The sequence below is a fragment of the Poecilia mexicana genome, unplaced genomic scaffold (genome assembly GCF_051168715.1).
Source record: "Poecilia mexicana isolate PSO_F unplaced genomic scaffold, ASM5116871v1 scaffold_15, whole genome shotgun sequence".
In the NCBI taxonomy this organism is placed as follows: Eukaryota; Metazoa; Chordata; class Actinopteri; order Cyprinodontiformes; family Poeciliidae; genus Poecilia; species Poecilia mexicana.
Genome location: NW_028263384.1, coordinates 12,832,351 through 12,857,290, shown reverse-complemented (window position 1 = coordinate 12,857,290; position 24,940 = coordinate 12,832,351). Strand labels below are relative to the sequence as shown.

Here is a 24,940-nt window from a genome sequence, read left to right as displayed (position 1 = left end):
TCACTTTTGCATTAAGTTATAAGACCAATAGAAACTTCTTATATTTTTGAAAACATAAACATGTTATGTCCTACATAATCGTTGGTGCAACTGCTGATTTGACAGCTGTACACAAAGTAGTAAAATCTCTTTATTGAAGAAGCTGTTCGTTCATAGAGTGATGCATTTCAGTATTAGTGGAAAGTTGAGTGGGAGCAAAAAAATAAAAAAGTGCACAAGAAACACGGAAAACTGCATCCTAGGAAAGATTATGAAGTAAAGCCCATTCGAGATTTTTCCTTTAAGAGTATTTCCTGTTTCTCAAATGTCAGGAAATACTGACATTTAAGAGTATTTCTTTGATGTACTTTAACATGTATTTGCATCCAGGAAATATACCACTGGGTCAACAGAGAACAAATGTATACGTTTACATTTGTCCAATGTGATTATGAAATGTTATACATAAACACACTATATATATGGTTTAGTTTATAAGATATAAATCATCTGCAGAACACGTTTCAGCAATAAGGTAGATCAAAGTGTTACATGCTTACAAAAAACCCCATTACATTAAAGTGGTATAATGAATGAATGTAAAGAGCAGATGGAACAGACTAATGATGATATTTTACTTAAAATAAAGGAAACTCAACATATGTGTTTAGCCTTGATTTAAAAGAACTCAGGGTTTCAGCATTTTTGCAGTTTTCTGGTAGTTTTTCCCAGACAGCCTTTGAGATATTAAATTTTTGCCTTAGTAAAAATGTCAATATAAATTTTTTGGTGGAAAAAGACCCTTCTTTGCCTTACAAAAGTAATCATTCCCTTAGTCCACATGGTCGCACACGATTTTATTTAAGGGTAACAAACTAAAGGAACTAAATACAAAAGCGTTCCTGTGTAAATTTTTTATTTGAAATAAAAACTTTTAACTATATATATTCTTTTACATACAATTCAAATAAAATATATTGATGTTTGACAAAAAAAGTGCCTAGTACAAGTGTGCTTTTACTAGAATATTGCTATTGTAATTTCAGTCCTGAAGACCAAGCTCACATGTTCTCTTGAGTCAGAGAAGCCATTATTCAGTCCGGTTCTTGCACGGCTTCTGATGACAAAACTCAAATTTACTTGCACAACCAAACCAGTGATTTCTTCACATCATAAAGTCGTCATTAATCTGCTCAATCTCCACAGTCAAAAGAAAAACACTAAAGGTCAATTAGGAAAGACCTTGAGTCATGTCAACCAGGAAATGGAAGCTAGATTTGCACCATTTTGTATTTAATATTTTGAAGTGTTAACAGAAAACAGTTGAAAATGTCACAGCCCAGCTTTCACAGCAGCCGTGTGACTGAGTTTAATATGACACCAATCAGAACATGGTCTGAAATGATAAAGGCATGCCTAGTATGTCTATATTTAAAGCCAAAGGAGTTTCAGCTAGTGCAAATCAAAGGCTAAGGTTTCTGCAGTGTTGTTTGTCTGTAGCAACCAGCAAGTGTCGCCAGAAAAAGATGAGGAATGAACGGCGTCAAACCAAATGCTGCCAACATAAAAGGAATTTTGGTGCAATTGGTGAGGAATAGTACAACAACAACAACAACAACAACAAAAAAAACTCCAACACAGATAACAACTGGTTCTAGTTTTGTATTTGAAAAGTTATTAAAAGGTAACACAATTTACAATAGAAAAAATAGGTTTAGAGTACTGGAATGTACAGTTGTTTAAATCCTGAGTGAGTGCCATTGTGTGAATTTTTATTTGTATTTCTGCTTTGGCCTTTGGTACCAATCAGGAGCTTCTTTTTTGGTCTGCAAACAAAACAGAGAAGAAATTTATAAAAACCTTATTGATTTTCGTATGAGTCAACAACCGATGAACCAATTAGACTTTTCATGGCTAACACCAACTTCTGTTTTTCATTGAGGTCTGACATGGCCGTTCCAATTTTTTCCTAAATTGGAAAAAAAGTACTTTAGGTTCCTTGATAGAAAAGGTTGTTTTGAATCCGAAAGAAAATGAAGGAATTACGAGATAATTCCTATTTATTGGCTAACAAGTGTAAACACCCTCGTTAAAATGCAACCTTTTCTCCAGTCCCACACAAATAATGTGGCACGTATCCCTGTGCAATTTAGATTTAAAAACCACAGCTAATAAGTTACAGAAATAAGCAGCAGGGAGAAGACTGGAGGAGCTGCAAGGATTTCTAATGAAATGGAGTCTTCGGTTTTTTCTACGCGACTCAACAATCTCCTGCGTTCTTCAAATGTCTTGACTAGCAAGTAGGTTTGAAAGAATGAATTATATTCTGGGATTATGAATTAAAAAACATCTAAGCTTTGCTAATATCTCCTAAAGCCTTGTGGGACAATGTGACGAAACCAAACTTAAAACCGAACAACAACAACAAACTTAGAACTTATTTACAAATAAGTCTTTCACCACAGGGGAACATGGCGGTGCTGGTTTTCGTCCGATCAAACTGGGGGTTCGTCGTCAAGGTTGTTGAAGATATAAATAACTAACACTGGTCATTTTTTTTTGCCCCAGACCTTCAGACGTAGGACTGACTGTTTGAGCCAGAATCCAGAACTACGTTTGACAATGTCCACGGTCCGAGTAGCTGAACAGGTGGATGGATCAAATGGTGATTTAGCAGAATCATTTTAAGGGTGTGCACACTTGCACAACTGGTTTATTGCATCTTCCAGCTTTGGCTTGTTCTTTAAACAGATCATTTGAGAACTAGTTTTCACTCCTAAACTTCATCTGGCTTTTTTATTAAACTCCTAAAAGTGCATCAAAGTGCATGCTGTTGAGTGACGTGTTTATACGTCAAAGTTGTTAGATTTTATGCATTTATCGCATAAAATAAATGCGATAAATGCATTTTTACTGTTTAACCTCCCGATCATTGCTCAGAGTCTATATTTGGACTATTAGTGGTTTCGGATCACTTCTGGGACTTGCTCCAGAACTCTTCTCTACTCGGATGGACTTCGCTAAAGAGCTTAAATGAAACTAACCAGGACCGGTCTTGGCCAGGATTCTCTTGTAAAAAGAGATGTTTAATCCGAAAGGGATTTTTTTTTTCTTTTCCTGGTGAAATAAAAAGGTTAATAACAATAACGACAGGAAAGCAATTAATTATTTCATGTCAGACTCGAGTGTTCTTTTGTCTCAGCTTTTGTCCTCGCTGGTTAAATTGGTGTGACTCATTAAAGGGTGTGACCAACGCTTACAAAAACTGTAGGTTTGGGCTTGTCTGACGATTCCTCATCGTCGGTCCCGCTGACACGTTTGGACTTCTGCTTTGCTGTTCCAGAGGCCCTCGTAGCGCCGTTACCGGCTCCAAACAGGTCTGGGTCCACTCTCAGCCCGGACCGCAAGCCGATCAGGGCCTGCTTCATTATTGCCAACTCCTGGAGAGTCACGGACGTTATGCAAAAAAATAATAACAATAATTATCGGTGTAGATAATTATCACTTGATCAATAAACAGAAAAGTATGAGAAACTCTCTTTTATATTATAAATATTAATCTTCTCCTTTGTCATATTTACCTAAAAATCAGCGTCGTTACGAATCTGATAACACATGGCATATAAAGCAGCGAGCTTAAAGGGTCTGCAGAGGTGCTACCAGCAGGACAGAGGGGGGGGGTAATTTCACGGTTCTATTTATCACATCTGAGGACATGAGCCTCGGCATGTCACATACATGCATAAACGCATACACACACACACACACACACATCATGGTGGCATCCCAAACAGCCGAGCTGAGGAACAGCTGTCTATGACGGTGCACATACTTTGTAAAGCAAACGGCTGGATTGGAGACACACTCCGATGTGTACACATACACACCCAGTCTGACAGGATGGACTGCAACACACAGTGTGATAAAAAGAAAAATTAGTCAAGCTTATCAATTAGCTGATAATATAACTTGATAATATCTAACTACTTGGTCAATTATTAATATCTTCTTCACACAAATTGTTGTTTAAATGTGAGACGTTCTTTCTGTTAAAAAAATAGTTTAGTGAAGTCGCTTTTACAATGTATGCGTAAAATGTTTGATATATTTTTTAAAACATTTTTTTTTTATGTTGTTTTAGATAAAAGGTCAAAGGTCTGGTCAAGTTTGCTACAACAAGACAGGAATCCAAAACATCCAAACTGGTTTTGAAAAAGATAAAAATAGGTTAACTTGAAACACCTGCAATAACCTTTATGAAACACAACCTAAAGTTTTAGAATTGTGCTTGAAAGCCGTGAATTTGGTATAAAATCGAACCAGTGTGTGAATGAACTATGTCAGTTCTGTCAATGAGAACGAATAACCATCCAGAATTACAACAGAAAGATTGTTCATCAAGAAGAGCATGTGGCTGAGCTTTACAAGAAATTGAACAAAATATTGGTGGAGGCGTATAACCTGTAAAAATATTAATAATAATAATTTTTTTAAAAATCGCAAAACACAGACATCTAATACAGTTAGCCTGGCATAGCTTGCGTACATTCAGTTACTAAACATGTCCATGAAAGAATGTTGTTTAGTTGTGTTGGTGGATCAAATTCCTATTTTTATAACTTTTATGTGACTTTCTCACATTTAGATGATGACCCAAATAAATTTCTCCTGGAGTGTTGAACGTTTACCTCAAGCAAAACAAGAAACAGTAGATTGAAGAGTAGAAATATTTCACCACGATTAACCAATGTATTGTGTATTTCAGACCGAAGGTTATGATTTAAATGCTATCTAAAGAGTTATTATTCTGACTATAATTTGATTGAATGAAGCAATTATGAACAAATTTACTGCATAGCAGATATAAATCAGGGCAGTTAGGAGTACAGAGCGACAGCACCGCTTTCTTCCTCTAATGCAGAAACTCACTCATTCATTCACTCCTGTTACACATTTATTCTGACAATTAAAGGACTTAATTTTTTTAATGTGTTCATGTACGCTCGCAGGATCTTTGTCCTCGAAATTGACAGCTGAAGCGGAGGGTTGTTGAATATGTGACAGATATGAATCTGTTTGTGTATATAACCACCAAACTTTACTGTCCCTACCAAACTTTTGCTGTATTTTCAACAGAACAAACCGGGAATCAAACAAAAAAACACATTCACTGTGTTAGCAAAGCAGGCTTTGGCCTTGAATAGCAAAAATTTCCCAGAAATGGTAAGGATGAGTATTTCCACTATCCAGCTGAAAACACAAAATAAAAATTGCTTTTGACTTCTCTTTCAAAACTCATAAAAAATATCACTATGATCATTGGCACTGTACCTACCTCTTTATTGTTGAGAAGTCGCTCCAGGTCGGCTGCCATGTCATTCTTCACTTGCTGCAAAGCATTTCGCTCTTTCCTCAAAGAACTGCAGGCGGAGAACATTAACAAATCAGATCAAATAGAAAATGATTTCTGTAATAGCACACAGTTTTCTGAAGCACCTCTTGTAAAATGGTTATATTTGCTGTAGATATTTGTAGTTTTGATTAAACTGCACTTCAGTTGTCTTCAGTGTCAGCAAGGATTAGGCTCAACATACTCGTAAAGGCATACAGAATTTAAAAAAACAAACAAAAAAAAAAAAAACATTTTCCTGCTCTGTTTTAGCCTGAAGGGAAAACAAAACCAAGAACATAAAACGAGTATTAAAAACAGGTGTTTGTTTGCTTCATCACCAGCTAATTATCAGAGTAAGTCACGAATTTCGAAAAAAATTACAACCAACATATTACTGCGCTGTTAACATTTTCCATCTAGGTCTGTAAAACAAGCTGGAACTTGTGGCGGTGCACTTTGAAAGCAAATCAATCTTAAAGCAACAGTCTGATCACCGTTCAAAGGAATCTGCAGGAGGGGGCGGGGGGAAAGGGATTTAAACTCGTTCTATCAAAGAGACCCAAACATGAAATGACAATCTCCTGAGAGCTCTGTCTCCGTTTGCAACAGATAGTCCCGCACAGCCACAGGGAGACTTCAGCTTCCCTGACAGATGCAAGGAGGATCGAGAAGCTAGACGGCGTTTAAAAAAAGGATTTTTTTTTTTTTTGCCCCATACTCCTGCTTGCCCCAGGTGAGCGCACAGTGGTAGCGATCAGCAAGCGAAAACCTGCAGTCTGTCAGCTTGCATATTTGTCAAGCAGCACAAAAAAAACAGTGGGCAACAGCAGGAATATAGGTCAATACCAAGCAGGTGCATGTGAGACAGTAAAATGGGCTCTATCAGATAGAGAGAGAGACAAAAGATGAGAGACGAAGATAAAGCAGAAGACGCCCAGGAAACGGGGGGGAGATACGGCAGGTGAAGAACAGGTTACAGAAAGAATGCAAACTTCCACCGAAAGACGCAGGCATACGTCCGTACGTGCGTTGAGGAGGAAGACGCACCTGACGTCGTCCTCGAGAGAGGAGACGCGCTCCCTCAGCGCCCTGATCGCCGCATCCTTTTCTCTCACCGTGTCGATCAGGAAGCTGTAAGGCTGCTGAGTCTGCTGCAGCAGCTGGTTGGCCGCGGACAGCTGGGGTTGAAAACACAAGTGACAGAGCAGTCATTTTATTTTTGGACATTTCTTCTTACAGGGTCTGACTTTGACACGGCATAATAAAACCTTGTCCGCGTTTTGTTGAATAGAATTTTATGCGCTGGTGCAACAACAAAACGGTGCATATTTTCAAAGCGGAAGGGAAAGTGCTTTTCTTTTTTGGTTGATTTTTACATAGTATTTAAAGCTGTTTTTTTTTCTCCAAATCTGATATTCTCAAATAAAATCCAGTTTGACCTAATTGAATAATTTTCCTTTGTAACGTATCATTCATATCAGCAGGCGTGATGAAAAGCGTTTCCCCCCCACCCCCTCCCCCCGGCATATCTGGGTTGCATTTTCAACTAAAAGCATCCGCAGTGTCTCTTAGTCACTATCGTACTTAAAATCAACAAATAAAGTTAGGCTGTTACACATTAAGCCATTTTTATTGCAAGTCAGTAGTGAATACCGGCTAGGTGGAGGAGTGAGAACAATAGCGAGTTAGTCAGGGCATCTGTGTGGGTGGCTAAGAGGGTAACACCCTGGCTCTTTTCAAGTGAAAAGGAAATGTCATTTTTCACTCTTTTCTTTTATACTCGATGAATCATCGTGTATTCCAGACGGGTACCAGTCAATCTCGGCTGACAGCTGAAAGCCGGGTCTATTTAGACTCCGATCTGGCCGGCCACTCCACTCCGACTTTGCACAAGCTTTCCTCAGATTAACAAAGCAGCAGCAGCGAGTGAAAAAAAAAAAAAAAAGTGAGCACACCGGCAGCTCGTACCCTCAACCCTCAACGGATGACTTTGAGACATTGGTGCACGAGTGGCGGCCACGTGACCGCCAAGTTCGACACGCAAATCCAAGACTGAAGCCGTATTGTTGCTGCACGCACATGAACGCACACGAGTTGCCAAAGACAACAAAGGGTCGGTGATCGGTGCAAAGAGTTTGTTTGGAGAGTGAAGAGCGACGCTGTCATGGATTTTGACTCCATTTTCCATTCATCGTGTCAACAAGTGTGACAGGTACAGAGACTGGGCTCATGCAAACTCTATTGTAGGTTCTTGAACAACTTGTCATTTTCCTGGCTTCGTTTTAGAAGTTGGAAAAAAACAAAAAAAAGAAAAAACAAAAATGGCTTTAAAGACTCTTACTGATAAGTCATGTGGTGAATGATGATATCTAGTAAAAGTTGTGCGTGTAACAGGACGAATAAAAATATGCAATGAATTTTGTTTCTGTCTTCAACGGATGATGATTAAATTTGCCGCTTTTGATGTTATTCCTGTGATACTGGTAAACTTCCCAGAATTCCTTTGAGGTTTCACGTTGTCTCAGGTGTTTCTGTCTATTTATGTAATGCTGGACTGACGCAATGTTGTCATAATTGCAGCTCAGAGGCTGAAATAACATCTGTTTGATGGTCTCCTATCCACCCAGGATATTTGGTGTGACAGTACAACTACAAATAATGAACTTTTTCCAGACTGTTCAAAAGATTTTACGACGTACTTGTACTCTAAAGGCACCTTGTTGCCTGTATTTGTTTTAAAAGAGTAAAACTCTGTTTTACAGCAATTGTACTCGCACACAGTGTGACGTCACCTCTGCGCTCATTACGAATAATTAATGACAAATAAAAAGAAAACATTTAATGTTGTTCTTGCATCTTTTTATATTTTAGTTTCAATCAGAGTCCAGCTTTTAGCGGACTTTGATCGGTAAAGAAATGCCGATTTCTTTCCCGAAATCGGCATTTCGGTAAATTGCCGATTTCGGCATTATCTTAAAGTTTAAACTAAACTTTAAGATGCAAATTCTGAATTTCCTTTGACTCTTGACTTATTTGTGGTTGCAAATCAAACAGACGCTGATGGCTGTGAAGCAACCAGAGTCTGCATTACTGTGGGAGAGTCGTGGTGGTGAGAAAACAAGCGTGTTGGCATGTATGTGCTTGATTCTATTTGCTAAAAACATTAATAATACATTAGACCTATTCCAACGAAGATGTTCCCCAGGCACACACACACACCTGTGGATGCAGTGTGTGTTTCTCTGTGTGAGTGTACCTCCTGAGACATCTGTCCCGCCTGGTTCTGGTGTCTGTCCAGGTCCCTCCTCAGTGAGGTGTTCTGCCTCTCGAGTTGCAGCACCCGGCGAGCCAGATGAACGCTGCGTAACAGAGGAACACGCACACACAGGCACAGCTACAGAATTTACAACATTAACAAGATCACAGTCGTCTTCATTTGCATGTCACTGAAAATCAAAGTTTCAGGATTTTCTAGAACTGACGCACACTGTTGAAATACACTGGAACTCAAACAATTAAGGGAAGTTTATCCTGAAAAGAAGCCAAATGTTCCTCTGAGAGAGTTACTGGGATTGAAAGTGGTGTTTTAAAGGATGCTTCAAAGTTTCAACCTAATTGAACAGGTTTCCGTTTAACTCCACTAGGTTTTAATTAAAACATAGCTGGCATTAATAGTGCTACTGCACAGAGGGGAGATGCTGACCAATAACAGAAATTAAGATGAATATAAGTCAAAATGACCGACTCCAGTTTTAAACACATTTTATGAAGTTTTCTTTTTTATGTTGTGCAAACAGAGGCCATCGATTTGGTAAGAGAACAATGATTGAGACGTGTAGTGTCTTGTACTTTACCTTTGCTTCAGTCTTCTTTTGGCCGTTGTGGGAACATTTGCGCCGTATCCGTATGAGAACAGAACTCTCTCTGCCTCCTCCTCATTCTCAACTGGTAAGATGCAAATACAGTTTGTAAACATCTCCAAATACCAGCATAACGTACGCGTCTTCGCTCTGTGCAGGTAAAAGTACATCTTAGTAAATCATATGCGCATATATGAGGGTCGTTTGTCAAATTAGGTTCTTGGCGCACAGCGTAGCCTGCCATGAATGCGCAGGCCAGTTAGCAAAGCCACCGATGACGGTGGAAAAAATTGTTTTGTCGCCATTAGCACAGTTACAGCACATACACGAGCAGGATTGACAGCGCTAAGACTCTCCTCCTGGCTCTGATTGGTTGTTTTTAAGCGAGAGTCACATTTCTGCACATGAAAATAGAAGCACTGGGAGAAGGTGGAGGAACTCAAATAATTCACCGATTATGTTGGCACAACATATGGTCAGTTTTAACAAATTCGTAAAAAAAAACATGTTTCTGTCAAAGTTACATACTGCAGCTTTAAATAACATAACATCTCATAGATAAAGTTCCCCTGTATTTGCCTTTAAAACTCTTTTAGCCAAGCATGCACACATGCTAGAACTCCCTGACATAATAGCTAGCTAGCTTATGGATCATTTGATTCACATCAGAGTACATAAATAATAATTACCAAATGCTTTCTTTTTCAAATAAAAAAACTGCTGAGGTTGGAAGTTGTTAGGACAGCCTGTATGGGATGAATTTAGCTCCTTGTTTTCTCCCTGATTACTCATTTTTATTCAAAACACCTGATCCAATGTGACATGATGTTTATTAGCTTTACCAGTTTCAGATTAAGACAGACATTCTGGTACATGCTCCATACTTACCCCTTGTGGGTTCTTGCAAAACAATTAACAAGATTTGGCAACCCTTCTCAGAATATTTAAGGCAAAATAATTATCTATTCAGAAAGTGATGAGATGCCCCCCCTCCCCCCAGGTCAGTTCCATATTTCAAGCTCTGCATAGATCATCAGAAGCTGCTCTGTCAGCTCTTTAAGCTTTTATGGATGTTTTTATTAGCTTTGAGAGAAAAATCATCACAACAAACAGAAATAAAGGCCTTAAAACATCAGCCTGGGTGTAATTATTCTACATGATGTGTCATAATTATAAATCATAAATGAACAAACAACATTCTAGTTTATTGAGTTGAACCTGTATTTGCGAACGAGTTCAAAGGAAACTGGAATCAATTGACAATCTTTTCTCATTGATCCCCACAAACTGCCACATTCTCTGCTGCTGAACTTGAATGTACGGATTAGAACATCCCTTTTTGTTGTTTTACTTCCTGCCTGAGCAACGGCAGAGCTGTGAGCTTACTTTCAGCCGCCTGCATGGTGACCTGGTCCAACTCTTGCTCCAGTTTCTCGTACGTCTCCAGTCGGGACGCCTGCTCGGCATTCTGGGCTTGAAGCTCCGCCACCCGCTTCTCGGACGACGTTTGGAGCCTGTAAAACTCCTGAGTCAATAACTGAGGGAAAGAAATATAAAGAGCAAGAACAAACTATTTATTTGCACCATTTTGTGCAACTGAAATCAAAATCAAAATGTGACGAAGCAAATGAAACATTTACTTGGATAAAGCTCTTCTCGTGGCAGATATGAAGCAGTTAAAGCGACAGGCGCCGTGTCAAAAGACCAACAACAATCAGTGTTGCTGCATTTGAATTAAATTTTAAAATGTGATCTTTTACATTTTTTAATTGTAAAAGAAGTACACACCACCTTTATCATCAGCGTAGCATGTCTACCCGTAAAACCAGCACGAACAGCATGTCGTAACAATACATATTTTATTCTGAAAAATATCCCAGCCCCAACAAAGGCTTCATCGCGATAGACTAAAACGCCTGCGGGTCAGAGCAGTCGGATGTTGAAATACAACTGCAAGCTCAGATGCTGTTGAACAGTTCTTCAGAAAGAAAACCGGTGCCTCAGCAGGAAGTTCCCACTTCAAAATTAATACTTTGCAAAAGTTTGGTTATGTAACACGTCTGCGCATTAGACGGTCTTAATTTATGTCACAATCAATCAATCAATCAAGTTTATTTGTGTAGCACATTTCAGCAACAACGCAGTTCAAAGTGCTTGACATCATAAAGACACAAAACCACAAAGTCAAGAAGACAGCACACAGTCAAACAATTGGGAAAACCAGTAAACATTACATTTTGGCAAGTGCCATCGTTACACATCAAAATGTTTCATTTATTATGGTTGAAAAGCAAATCTAAACAGGCGGGGCTTTAGTCTGGATTTAAAGAAACTCAGTGTTTCGGTTCTTCTGCTGTTTTCTGGAAGTTTGTTCCAGATTTATGGTGCATAGAAGCTGAAAGCAGCTTCTCCATGTTTGGTTCTGCTTCTCAGGTTATAAATTATTGCAAATCCCCCCGCCCCCTCAAAAAAACATAGGGGATCATTCTAATATGACTCTGTTGCTATTGAATAATAGAAATGTGTGTATGTCTGAAAAAGAGGATTTTGTCTAAATAATAAAAACTAAGCCAATCGTCATCTAACAACAATTTCATTTTAATGCTGTGGCCTTAGAGGAGATCATATACGTGTCTGACAAGAAAACTGAGACGTGATGCCAAATCACTCCTTTTTTTTTTTTTTTTTTTTTTTTTGAGTCTGAGTACCTCAAGCTTCTTCTGCTGTTTCTCACACTCCACCTGGCACTGAGCTAGCGCCTTCGCCGTCTCCTCCTTGAGCAAGTGAGCGCGCTCGGCTTCGAAGGAGTGCAGCTTGGCCTGGCTGGACAGCTCCGCCACCCGGCTGTCAGTGCCCAGCTGGAGCTGACGAAACCTGCGGAATAAGAGCAGTGAGCGAACGCATGCAACCACACGCCCCGATAAATAACTGCGAGCACGTGGACTGAACAAAAAAAAAAAAAACAAAACCCTGAGATCACGGGCTTTTGTGCAGACAGATTAAGGCGATCCGTGGAAACAAAACGCTGTAGGTGTTTTACAGGAGCGTTTAACACAAAAGCCAACCTCGGCTTTAAGCTGAGTGGTTGAGCCGGCATATCGAGTGATTAAATAAATGAACATCCAAGGTCACATGGCATGCTGTCTTACATCTCCATGTTTGGAAATCGACAAAAAATAAATAAAAAAATAGATTGGTTGGTATGCCTTGAGCGATAAACAGTTCATGGGAAGCACTGAAGTGGCATCCACGTTTGGCAGTAAAACATATTACATGAGATAACCTCTCGCAGGTAAGCCAAGCAGTGAATCATTCCCCCAAGTCCGCTTAAGGCGCATTTTAATCTCGTTTGATCTTCGGTGCTTCTGCCTGGCATCAACACGGTGTTTTCTTTTTTTTTTTTTTTTTGCTCTTTAACAATTTATTGAAACGAAGAAAAGGAGACAGGATGTCTCCTTACAGATTTATTTCTTCTTTTTTTTTTTTTTTTAAAGAAACATTAAAGAAGAAACATAAGTACAAAAGACAGTTTTCTAATGAGAAACTCATCAGTTAAGGATTAAAAAAAAAAAAAAACTATCCACACCAATCTGCAAGAGAACATAACTAAACCACTCTTGTTGAGTCATGAACGCTGACCTTAGCTGAAGCATTTTAGGCATGAAGTGCCTTACGTGTTGTTCTGGGTTCTTTTGTGAGCCCCTGATGAGTCACTGATGCTTGCGGAGTAATTCTGATTGGATGGCTGCTCCGTAATTTCTCCATCGCTGAGGGGAAATATGTGGCTTAGAGGAAAGCCTGGAAACGGCTTTGTGACCCTTTTCGGACCGTTACATGTCAATTCAATTGTTTCTTGCATGTTCTTGAACTTCCATAAATCATCTTTTATTTCGTTTTTTTTGTTTGTTTTTTTGGTCAATTAGAGTCATCGGACCGGATTAATTCGCGACTTTCTAGATTTTACAGGTCAGGCAGTCACGAGGCCCCGGGTGTTGGCCAATGAGTTCGATCTCAGGTCAACTCTGGTACAACCGGACAATTATGGTGAGGTGGCAAACACTTTTCTCAAGGGCGTGGCTGGGTTTGAGTAACTCTTTCACTTCAATAATGAAATATTTATTAGAAAACTGGTTTTTAATTTTACCCGGCTTATTTCCGTCATTCAAATTTGTTTCACAAACTGAAACAAAAAAAAGAAGAGAAAAAAACCCAAAGAAACATTTTCACTAAAAAAGGATGAGTCATTTATTTGTTTTTTTTTGATGAGCAGACATTTCATGTTCATATTTTCCCCCAGAATTGTTTTTATTTTATTTTATCATCTTTAACTGAGAATATGTTGCTTTATTTATTTACACAAAATCGGCTTTTATCTTAGGCGTCAAACAGCTTAAAACTCTTTACTTTCTCCGATTGGAAACGCTCCTCAAGCCGCGCTCAAGCACGCGGGCACAGGCTCCATCGAGCCATGGTGGACGGCTGGATAATATTAATAACTCTCGATTACAGCTGACCTGATGAGATTTCATCACCCACGGAGGGCAGGCTCGAGCTGTGCGCTCACACGGACGGACAAGTACACATGGTTGAAATTTTATGCCTTCTTTTATAAATGGCAGCTGCCATCTCTGAGCAAAGAAGCTCCACTTCCCAATTGTGTGAAAAAAAAAAAAAAAAAGATTTTTTTTCCTAAGACACAATGTTGACTTCCTGTCATTTTAAAGATAAAAAAAAAACAGATACATGCAGCAATATTGAGACTCGGGAGGATTTGGTGAAAGTAACTGTTTAGCTTCTTTTAAAGGCGAAAGTGAAAACTGAACAAATGTGGGTATTTATTTGTTTAAGGGAAAGTAGGCGGTGCGTTATCCTGTGTAAGGAGGCCCAGCACGGACATCTGAGCTTGCACTCGGTGTCTGACGCCTTTTCAAGCTCGTCCTGCTCATTCTTCGCCCCAAAAATAGTGGCATGCGTCGGGTTAGGGGTTAAGGGCTTGAGGCTAGCATCTGTCACTGCTGGCATGCGATGCGACGCAGAGAAAGAATGTGAGCGCAGCAGAGAGGGAGCAAGAGGGAGAGCAAAGTTTATGTGTGTTTGAGTGCATGGAAACACCAACAGCTGGTGGTTTGGATTCGGACAAATGACTGGTATGCAGTAGTAACGCAGGGCAGGGACGCTACCGCTGCTGTTGCTGCTGCTGCTGCTGTGTGTGCATATCTACAGTGCCTTCCAAAAGCATTCATAATATTTAGACTTTTTTTTTCTTTTGGTTACATTTTGTCACATTACATCGGCAAACATTGAGCTTTTTACCGGGAATTTATGTGACAGACCAACACAGTGCGTAATTGTGTTCTAATTTTTCTTTTTGGAAATAAAACAAACAGGAAAAAAAAAAAAACACCCCATCTCTACTGGTTTTGGACATCCAGAACTTGAACTATTTGACCATTTTTCTTACCCAAATTGCTTAAACTCGGTCAGATAGGATGGATGGCATCTGGAAGCAGCTACTTTCAAGTCATTCCAACACATTCCTCATATGGTTTTGATATGAGTAATTATTTTTGTCTACCTGAGCAATGGATCACTGGAGATCCTCCAGTCATCTTGGCTACTTCTCTGTTTAATGAAGGTAAGTTTGCAGTTGTGTCACCGTTTCTATTTCCAGATGATATAATCATTGGTTGGACTGTTATTTTATTTATGGGTTTCAGATTAAACGGGATTAAAAACACATCCATGCCACACTTATCAGAATGGTATTTGCAAAACAACTGAAAATGATTCATCTTTTTTTTTGCCTGTTTTTTTTTTATTGTCATCATTTGAAAATTATGCCCTGATACTTTATGTACCTCATGACTAGGCCTGTCACAATAACAAATTTTGCTGGACCATAAATTATCCCAGTAATTATTAGTAATTAATAAACTAAATTAAATTTTAGCTATCCAAAATAAAACACGTCAACCAAAACAGCAATAAATGAAACGACAGACAACCAAAACCATAAAAAAAAAAGATGAATCACAAAATCGCCCTTCACAAATATTAATCATCGAGCTTGTTTTAATTTAGTCTTAGTCACGATGAAATAAAATACAAAGTAAACTAAATCAAAATGCGGCGGATAGCATGGAAAGTTACACCTGCCTCCATAAAAATCAAAATCCAAGTTGAAAATATGTCCGAGAGCACATTTTGTGTGCGTTTGTGTGAAATCTCAGACTATCTTTTTGCGATTGTTGTCCAAGACTCGAAACTTCCAAGAAAGGTCATGACCCGACCCGGCGGGACGTTCAGGGTCTAAACTGACACGGAAATTGTTGCCTGTAGCAGCGACAGACACTAATTACTGGGGGAAATGACTAAAGGGCAACATCTACTTCTCTTTTCAAACCCAGCAAGTTTCAAAAGGATCCTGCGGCCAGCCTGGCAGTTAAAATCTCCAGCTTATGAGAGTGAGATTTTTCAGCAGTGAGTCTTCCCGGGTCTCCGCTCCGACTTCCTTGTGACCTCTGGAGTTCTAGTAAAGTTTTCATATGGTTATTTAGAAAGACCCGGAAAACCGCAGCCGCCTACTTAACGCCACGCCCATGACATTCACCAGTGACAGACTGCAGCTGAGTTCTGACACACACAGGAATTGGAGCTGAACATAAACAAATATAATAAAGATATCTGTTTAACTATTTAAGAACACGTTTCTTTTCTTTTTTTTTTGTGATAGCCAAATTGCCAAATATATCAACGTTTTGATGACTAACAGACAGGGATGGGAAAACATTTCCAGAGATTACGAAGGGAATTCTCACACTGCAGAAACATGAAATCTTACTAATCGTTTTTTTGTCTTAGTTTCTAGAGCAAATATCTTTGTACACTTGAATTAAGAGAAACTTACAAGTAACTTTTCAGCGAGATACAGGAGGTTGTTTTAAGTAAAAACTCCTTTATATTGATTCTATAAAAGCAGATTATTTCACTTACAAGATAATTTTCCCATAAGTCAAATGGAACTAGTACTTTAAAAAAATATAGATATTAAGGAATTATTTACTTAATTCAAGCTCCTATATCTTGCTGAAAAGTTATTTGTAAGTTAGTCGTCTCTTATTTCAAATGTACTAGAAACTAGACAAAAAAAAACACTTGGGAAGGTTTTGTGTTTTTGCAGATGCCTACAGGGGCAAAATCTTCACCATCTATAAATGAACGTTGCAAAGTTTGTAAAATGTAAAACACAATTGTGTTTAATCGTCTCTGTTGGCAACAGTAAAAATAAAGTACATAAATAAAACCCAGAATCATAGCTCCTGAATCTGACGTTCCTTTTTCCGTCGTTGTTCTCCTAGCAGACAGTTTCTGCGCTGATGATGTGGCTTTGTTTAGCTCTGCTTCTTCAAAGCTGCTTGCAACCGGCACTTCGTCTGAAACAAGTTCCTTGCGTTTCCACAGAAAGGGAGCACTGAGCCTGGGAAACTGGTTCCAGTTGGGAACAAAATTCCTACTGAAGCCTGGAAGCCAGAGTTTCTTGACGTCAAAGCAACTCGACGTGGTTGCCACCGCTTTGAAGCGTTAGGATCTCGAGATAAGACTTACCTCAATTATGAAAAATATAATAGCTTAATAACTTACTATGTCAAACACCTCACATTTAACTTGCCTTTTAGTGAAGCAAGCGAGACAAAATGTCGGTTAAAGTTTTACAGCTTGACTTCCCTGCGTTTTACAACAAGGTGACCAAACTTAAATCTCGTCATAAAGTCATCTTCAAAGCTGCGGCTACAGGCATGTCTCTTTCATGACAAGAATGTTGTGATTTTAATTCCGTAAACAAAGGACAGCGAGCGACTTTCATTCTTTCCACAAGGATTAGAAAGGAAAGCAAAAATGTCGCTCTGTCCAAACTGTAATTCACACAAGAACACAAGCAATGACTAATAAGTGACGAAAAATCCCTACATCAAAATGAAAGCTTGGAAAAACAAACCAATGTAAAAGTGGTCAGTGTGGACGAATACAATTCCAGAGCTGCTAGTGAAATTTCGGATGCATTCAGGGTCTTAAGAGGAATGCAGAGATCCAGTGGAGGAAGATGAACACACCGGTTATCAGATGGGAACTTAAACTACAGAACTTTGTTTTCTCTGCAAGTCCTGTGGGGCCGTTTGGAGATTTAGCCAAAGCAAACCCCTGAAACAAGAAGAAAGCAGAATCTCGCTAAGCTCTCGTTCTTTATTTTCTCACAAGCCTAACAACTCGTGTGAAAGAGTGTTGTGGGTAGAGCTGGATAAAATGAAATTCATCACCTTATTTTGCTCATTTAAAACCCCCGAAAAGATTTGAAATGATGTTTACTCAGCCACGTATTGAAACGCCGATCGGGGTGTTTGACCGCTGAATGGGACCTGCCAAGTTTTAACCTCTGAAGTGACTGCAAGCAAGAGTTTACAGGAAGACGAATGAATGTGGAAATATCAGTCGTGGGTTATGGCCTTCCCACTGCACTGATCCATCCCTGAAGGGAGATTGCTGTGAAACTGAGACACGTGGTTTTTCAACACACTTCCAGTAAAATGTTTTCCCCTCCAGACAAAAAAAAAAAAGGATTGCCCAGTTCCCGGATATTCGGCTCCGTTTGTCCGCATTGTATGTTTTTGTCTATTTGGGGCAAAGTTTGTCCAAAACTCATGTGATGCCCTCCATTTCTCCACAGAGTGTTAAGTTGCAATCATTAAGTTAAAGTAAGGCAAAAATTATTTCTGATTGTAATACAGTTACTACAATCAGATTTTCAAAATTCATATCAGCAAATGTGCAGGGTGGAACCAATGTTTAATTTTTATTTTTATTTTTTAATTTGGAGCGGAGGTTTTCCGGCTCTCGGTTAAAGAGGAACAAACTTTTTAGATAAAAAATCATCCGATAAAGTCACAAATCGACACTTTCTGCTTTTGGAAAACTCTTAGACTTTTTTTTGCCAGTCAATTATCATCATCTTTAGTGTTCTTTCCCAGGTGACTATATAGTTCTCTTCAATAGGCAGGGTGCATATTTAAATGAATTTTCTTTTCTTTTCTTTAGTGAAGCAGCGGTGAGTACCGATTGCGGTTTTCTCTAACGAGCCTGACCTGCCGATTACGATTTTGACCGATACCGATTTTCTTTGTCTGAAATGTTGCAAAACATAGCAAGACAGTGGCTGAGTCATCAACAGTGGCGTGACTATTGATAATTGCAAACATGCAGACATGGTCTGGCGTGTGTGTCGACCAGTCAAACCTCTCTCACGGCAGAGCAGTAGAGGACGGTGGTTGTTTTTTTTTTTTAGATCTTCGCTGGGGTAGATAAGATGGGTGGAGGAGATTGGCTTCGCATGAAAGTATCGGCCGATCACAGATCTCCAAAAATTAAGGAAATCAGAGCCGATTTATCAGTGCCCCCCTAGTAGCGAGTAGATATTTACTGATTAGTAACACAGATGTAATTCTTGATGTTTATTTGTGATAAGCTCCGGGTAAATAACTTTCTGTTTTAGCTGAAGTGGTAGTTATATTTGCAATATTTTCAGTTAATGCAGAGTCTGGTTATTTTTCTTCTCTCATGCATCAATGGCAGCTCAATGGAAATAAACACTGTTCATCCTTCAGAGTGAATAAGCGTGGATTTATGGCACCTGCTAAGATGACTGACTCCTAAAAAGGAAACTGCTTCCTGCTAATCAAGCTGACTCTTAGCATACAGAACGACGATAAGGACTCACCAAAACCTGAATGAGCAGCAGAGTTAGATGCCACTATGACTTTTTTTTTTTTTTTTAAATGCAACGCGGTGCATGCGCTGCGATATATCTTCGCTGTTTTCCGACCCGTGTGCCACATACTTTCCAGAGAAACTGCATTTATGTGTGGCACATGTGACTGATGACTGATAAAAAAAAAAAACCACTCACTGCTCCAGCAGCTGGTCGTATCTCGCCTGAGCGTCCTTCTCGGCGGCGGCGGCTCGGTCTTTCTCCAGGACTGCATTGTCTCTGGCTTCGCGCAAATTCCTGCAAACGGAAACCAACGCGCTGTTAAAGACAGGAAGCCCTCACGCGACATCCGAGCACTCAAGATTCCCAAGAAGTAATTAAGTACAATTTAATGTTTCAGCAAACAGCGTTGCAGTTAATGAAGGTAAATATGTAAGCACTCGAGAATGAGGAAGCTCAGCTTAAGAAGTAAAGCCGTCACTCAGTCACAGGGCCAATTATGCCAGTACGACAGGCAATTACAATAAGAATCAAGCTAGGAATCGAAATACATGTTATCAAGATGACAGTATTTAATATTTAGTATTAAATATTTCAGATTTCAGACCTGTTCTCCCTCTCGTACAGTTCTCTGGAGCTTCTCTGCAGGTTCTCGATCTCCTGACTGGTTTTCAGTCTGATGTTCTCCAACTCCTCTCTGAGCTTGCTCTCGTACTCTGACTTATAGTAGTCCCTGCGGTGGACAAATAAGGAGAATATAAGAATAAAAGCACTAATTCTTTTGGTTAAAGGTTCTCTTCCAGATAACCAGAGCGAGAGGAAAATGTTGAAGTGTTTTAAGTAAAGTTTCGCAGCAGAACGAAGTGGAGCATGAGCTTTCTGTGACTGATGTGGATCTCACCTGGATGCTACATATTTTTCATACGTGTTCTCCCTGGCTTTCTTCGTGTCTTCCAGTTGTACCTGCAGGACAAAAACAGGAAGTAGGAGCAAGTCATGTGACCGCCTCCCGCTCCCGAACGCTTTGTTTACAGGACGAAGCCTCTCGGACCTGCAGTCTGTCTACGCGATCTTCTTGGTGTGCACAGCGGATGCTGAGCTCCATGTTTTGCCTGTTCAGGTACTCCTTGTCCTTCTGCAGGAGAGTCACTGACTGCTGCAATGTCGCCACCTGGTGGGCAGTGAGGTTAAAGGAGAAGGAGTCAATGAGCGGACCAAACGTTCAGTTGTTATGTTAAGTTGGGGATTCTAACTAACATTTCTTTTCATTTTTAAAACTCATTGAGATTTTGACAATCTCAATGAGTTTCAGAAAGAAAAACGATCCAAGCTAGACAAATATTTTACAACTAAGGTTTCCATGGGCACAATTTCAACCCCCTTTTTCCCCCACTGCCTGAAATCAAATTTGATTAAACACGTTTTAGCTCAATTAGGATTTCTTTTTTTTTTCAAATGTGCTAAGAGATGTTTTCACACTTTCTTCAAACTCAGACATGTACACACATACTAAAAATCGAACGACATTTAAACCATATAGACTGGGTTTGCGTGAAGCACCTCGTTGCTCAGTGTGTCCCGTTCTCTGGTCAGCGCCGCGTGAGACAAGTCCACCGTCTCAAACTTCCTCTTCCACTCCTTGAGCTCCGTTTCAAAGTCATCGCGCTCCCTGTGTCGTTACAGCGGAACACAACACACGCAGCTTCATGTGCGACTTCCAAATGCAGGTTTTCAACATCATGCAAAACATTATTGATGGAAGGATGTTATTAGCAGTTGCATTTAGAAAAGCTACATCTGAAACAAGCTTTCGGATTATGAACGAGTTATTTTCATAAAATATTACATGTGTAAATACTTTTGTGAAAGTTCTCTACTGCGTTAGAATTTTTTTTTAAAGAAATATAAAAAGAACTAATAAGTGCTTCTTAAATGAAAGCACTTAATAAACATTATTCATACTCATTCCAAATTTTAAAAAAAATAAAGAAAATAAGGTATTATATGTATTCAAGTGGTACTTTTATGGCTTTTTGTATAATACAACCTTTACTGAAGATATGCAAAAGTAGCAACAAATTTAAAGACGTATGTAGCCTGTATTTTCTATATGAATGGCTCATAAACTTCATCCCTCAAAAGTTTAAATCTTTAAACCAGTAAAATGTGCCTTTATGAAATATAAGAAAAGATGTTAACAGCATGCAGCTTTTTAATACATTTTTTTTTTACTAATACTGAACAGCTTAAACCTCTTTTCAAATGTTTTTCAGTATTTTTGCTCTAAAAAAAAGCTAAGAAATATAGGTGTAGAGGAATCATCTCACACACACACACACACCCACACACACACACACACACACACACACACACACACCCTCACCGCTTGATATTTGGGTAGTTCTCTCTGCGATAGTCGCCCTGCTGGATGTTCTGTTTGGTGTCGGCCAGCTCTAAGGTCAGCCTCTGGCTCCTCAGCTCCAGCTCAGAGCGCAGCCGCCGCTCTTCCTCGTAGCTCTGAGGGATGTTGCCGAATACGGGCCAAATGTTGAAAATGTTTCACAGAGATGCTCATTTGATGTCAGTGCCACAAAACCAACCAAACAAACAAACAAAAAATAAAGAAGTCGGCAAACATCTGAAGATTCTTAAAGTGGGGGAAAAAAAATTGTTGTAGCAGAATTGTGCTCCCTGTATTAAGCAACAAAAGAAATATTAAGAAGCATCAAATATATGGATGTTTTTATAGAAGCTTTCTGTTTGGATGTAGAGGGGGTTTTTTTGTATTGAAGATGTCTTCAACTCTAAGGCATTTAAGCGACTCTGAGTCAATGCGAACGAAGTTGAACCACATTGTTATCTTGTCGTCGCTATTCGTGCCTGCAGGGTTACAGCTCGTTACTTTGGCTTCTCCCAGGAATATGTCCACTATATGTCCCATAAGATCATTTCAAAAAGATTAAGAATGGTGAGGGATATTTCTCTCATGTACCTCCATCAAAAGCTTCATCTTGTTTCTGTGTACGTCCAGCTCCTCGGCCAGGTAGCTCCTCTGCTCACCGAGCTGAGTCAGTTGAGAGCGGAGAGGAGTCACAGCCTCATAGAAACGCATCTGAACGCACGAGACAAAGAGAAGAGTCGCCATGTTGCGCGTTTTCAGTCTTTTGAAAAGAGGGGCTCAGCTATCAGCAGGGGGAAACGTCGACGCGGGGACGCTCCCTCGTACTTACGGCTACGTATTCCTGAATGCTGATTCTGTCGTCGGGCACGCCCCGGAGCTCCTGGTAGCGGTCCTGGGGAATGTCCAGATCTCGGAGAGACCGCCGCAGCTCTCCGGCCTTCTCACACAGCTGGCGGTTCGTCTCCTCCAGCTGCTGCTGCCTCAGCAGGATGGTCTCCATCTCCTGCTTGCGCAGAGCCTGCTGCTTCCTGGTGAACACGGCGTTTGTTAGTTAGCGCAGATAACTCTGGCGTTAAGCTTGCTCAACACTTCCTTCCAACAACTTTTTTTTTTTTTTTTTTTTTTTTTGCTGCATGTAAAAAGTAAAAAACCATCAAACAAGAAAAACAACAACAAAAAATCCAATGTATTTCAAACCATTTTTCACTTTTGCAAAGAACCAATAGAATAATTGTCAGCCTATTTGCTCACACCTATTTTTTGTCCGTTAGGAATATATTCCCTAAAAGAAAAAAGACATAGCATCAGTAAGACAAAGATGTATCATCTATAACTACTACTGCTTCTTACTTGTTTTCTTCTTGTGCGAGCTTGAGCTGGCTGTCCAGTTTAAGCGACAACACTTGTTTTTGATGTATGGCGTCGTTTAGCTTTTCCTCCAGTTCCTCGACCTGCAACATAAATTTGATCAACACACGCACAGAAGCGTTTGAGGAGTGTACAGAAAGATTAACGCAGGGAGACAAATGTAAGTCAGGTCGAGCTCCAGTGAGCTAGTCTAGTCCCTAATGGTGATGTGATGCAAAAAAATAAAATAAAATAAAAACCTTACAGAAATGTTCTACAGACATTAAACAAAATGTCGGCAAGCATTTCTGACGGTCGAAATGACCCCACCTCGCTTTCAGCTCCTACTTCTTCATCAGCAGAAATGCGCTGCAGATGCTCTGTTTGATGGACAATCAATATTTTTTTATTGCCTGGTTATAAACAGAAAAGTAATCAAATAGTAATTTAATTTTAAATCAGCCAAACTAACATGGAAGTTTGTTTATGCTGTTGTTGGCTAAGCGGCCTTGGATTACAGGCCTATAAGTTTAACATAAATAAAGAGACTGATTGATGGATTGAAATGGGCGCACTCCTTTAAAGGAGCCCTTATTAACGGCTTTAAGCCTTGTGTGATGTCATCAGAAGCATGTATGTGCGAAAGCTTGGTTTTTGAAAAGTGGATGTTTACAGGGAAGCAGCAAAATAAATAGACCATCACTTTTTGTTCTTTAACGCAATAAAAGTGCGTTTATTTGATTTTATAGAGCAGCCTGACTAGTAGCTTTAAAATACAAATATGAAGAAAGCACTGAGGTGAGTCCACCTCTACTCTCTCCCGGCTCTCTGTCCAGGTACCTTTGACATGTGGTCAGCCTTCATGTTGTCTATGATGAGGTTCTTTTGAGAAAGTTCTATTTTCAGCAGCTGGAGGGTGTGCAGCAGCTCCTTCCTCTCGATCAGCTGACGGGTCACCTTCTGGGAGCCGTTGCGTTGCTCGTCGGACGAAGACACATCCTCGGTGGTAGGCACCGTTGTCTCCAGGCTGAGGTCCTCGGACTCCAGGTCCAGTGAGCTGGAGACGTTGGCTGCGGTCGGCTTCAGCTGCTGCTTCTTAGGAGGCATAGTCCCCACTTTGCAGTTGCTGTTCTTCGCTTCTTAGCTAGTTAGCGTCCAAAATACTGAGACTGTTAGACGACGAACTAAGCGTTCAGTTTCATCTCAAGAATTAATTCTTAAACGTTAGTTTGAAGCAAAAATAATCCCATTACTGTATTGTTTTGGCTAAGTATCTTTTGAACTAATCACATATTTATTTCTGTCTGACTATTCATAGCTGAAATACCTTCAAAAAGTCTGGCAAACTGTTAATAATTTCAAGAGTCCCGCTCCGTGGCGCTTGCTAACCGCCAGCTGTTGTTTGACTGTTGTTTCACTGTTAGCGACAGCGCCCTCTATCGTAAACAAACTGACTACGGCGCTTTGTAGAAACGACACGTTAGCTTGTCCGCCATATTGTGAGTGTCAAGCTCACCTTGGAAAGCGAACTTCAGAAATAGGATTTCCATATTTTTAAAATGAAAGTGACACTAATTTAGATTAGTTGTTAAGCAGTAATATTGGAAAATCAGTTTAAAATGGGGCAATACCCTAATGCTTAAAAACTGACTTCTATTTTCCAACATTAGCCATGTAGTGAAACTGATCTAAAATTGAATATTAATTTGAACTGAAGTGTATTTATTTTGGCTGTATTTATGTTTTTGTTTATTTATTGAGGGTTTTTTTTTCTTGCTTTTGGGGGGTGGGGGGGTTAAATTTGACAGGGGAATTTTCAACATTTTAATCATTTTATTTTCAAAATGATACATAAATAGATAAGTGTTTGCTGTTGCTGTTCGTGCATTTGTTTAATTGCCATAAAACACTGGAACTTAGAGAAGTACAACAACAGACCTACAGTCCATCCATTTTCTGTACACCCTTGTCCCTAATGGGGTCGGGAGAGATCTACAGTTTGACCTAAAAATCTTGTATTAGTGCTTGTTTTGTGCGTGTTTCAATAAAATGCCCCCACAGTATGGCGAAGTATTGCGGTGCAGTACAAACCTCCTAACGCTGGGGTGTGCTATAAAATAAATTTCTTCGTCATTCAGCTTCTCTTCTGTCTTCCTTCGCTTTGTTTTTATTGAGAAATTAAATGAACAACCAAAACTAGT

The 24,940-nt window shown here is 39.6% G+C and overlaps 1 protein-coding gene across 2 annotated transcripts; it reads right to left on the bottom strand.

Moving 5' to 3' along the window:
- Positions 1 to 1,626: 1,626 nt before the first annotated feature.
- pibf1 (progesterone immunomodulatory binding factor 1) lies at positions 1,627 to 24,808 on the bottom strand. Of its 2 annotated transcripts, XR_015765545.1 has the most exons (19): positions 23,580 to 24,808; positions 22,743 to 22,843; positions 22,222 to 22,420; positions 21,984 to 22,103; positions 21,375 to 21,508; positions 20,552 to 20,660; positions 20,043 to 20,162; positions 19,893 to 19,954; positions 19,599 to 19,724; positions 19,190 to 19,288; positions 11,940 to 12,105; positions 10,618 to 10,768; positions 9,226 to 9,316; positions 8,628 to 8,730; positions 6,419 to 6,549; positions 5,315 to 5,399; positions 3,812 to 3,884; positions 3,240 to 3,419; positions 1,627 to 1,805 (listed from the first exon to the last, which is right to left on the bottom strand). XR_015765545.1 is itself a non-coding variant. In XM_014968171.2 (18 exons), the coding sequence occupies exons 1-18, from the start codon at positions 23,844 to 23,846 to the stop codon at positions 1,752 to 1,754; spliced, it is 2,298 nt and encodes a 765-aa protein (XP_014823657.2). In that variant the 5' UTR covers positions 23,847 to 24,808; the 3' UTR covers positions 1,627 to 1,751. The 2 variants fall into 2 exon arrangements, 1 of the variants encoding a protein (XP_014823657.2); XM_014968171.2 differs by lacking the exon at positions 3,812 to 3,884.
- Positions 24,809 to 24,940: the final 132 nt, after the last annotated feature.

Coding starts and splice junctions, on each gene's coding strand:
- pibf1 (XM_014968171.2), bottom strand. CDS start 23,846: ATGCCTCCTAAGAAGCAGCAGCTGAAGCCGACCGCAGCCAACGTCTCC. Junction 22,421..22,742: donor CTCGCACAAGAAGAAAACAA/GTAAGAAGCAGT, acceptor CGTGTTCACCAG/GAAGCAGCAGGCTCTGCGCA. Junction 19,725..19,892: donor GAAAAATATGTAGCATCCAG/GTGAGATCCACA, acceptor TGTCCACCGCAG/GGACTACTATAAGTCAGAGT.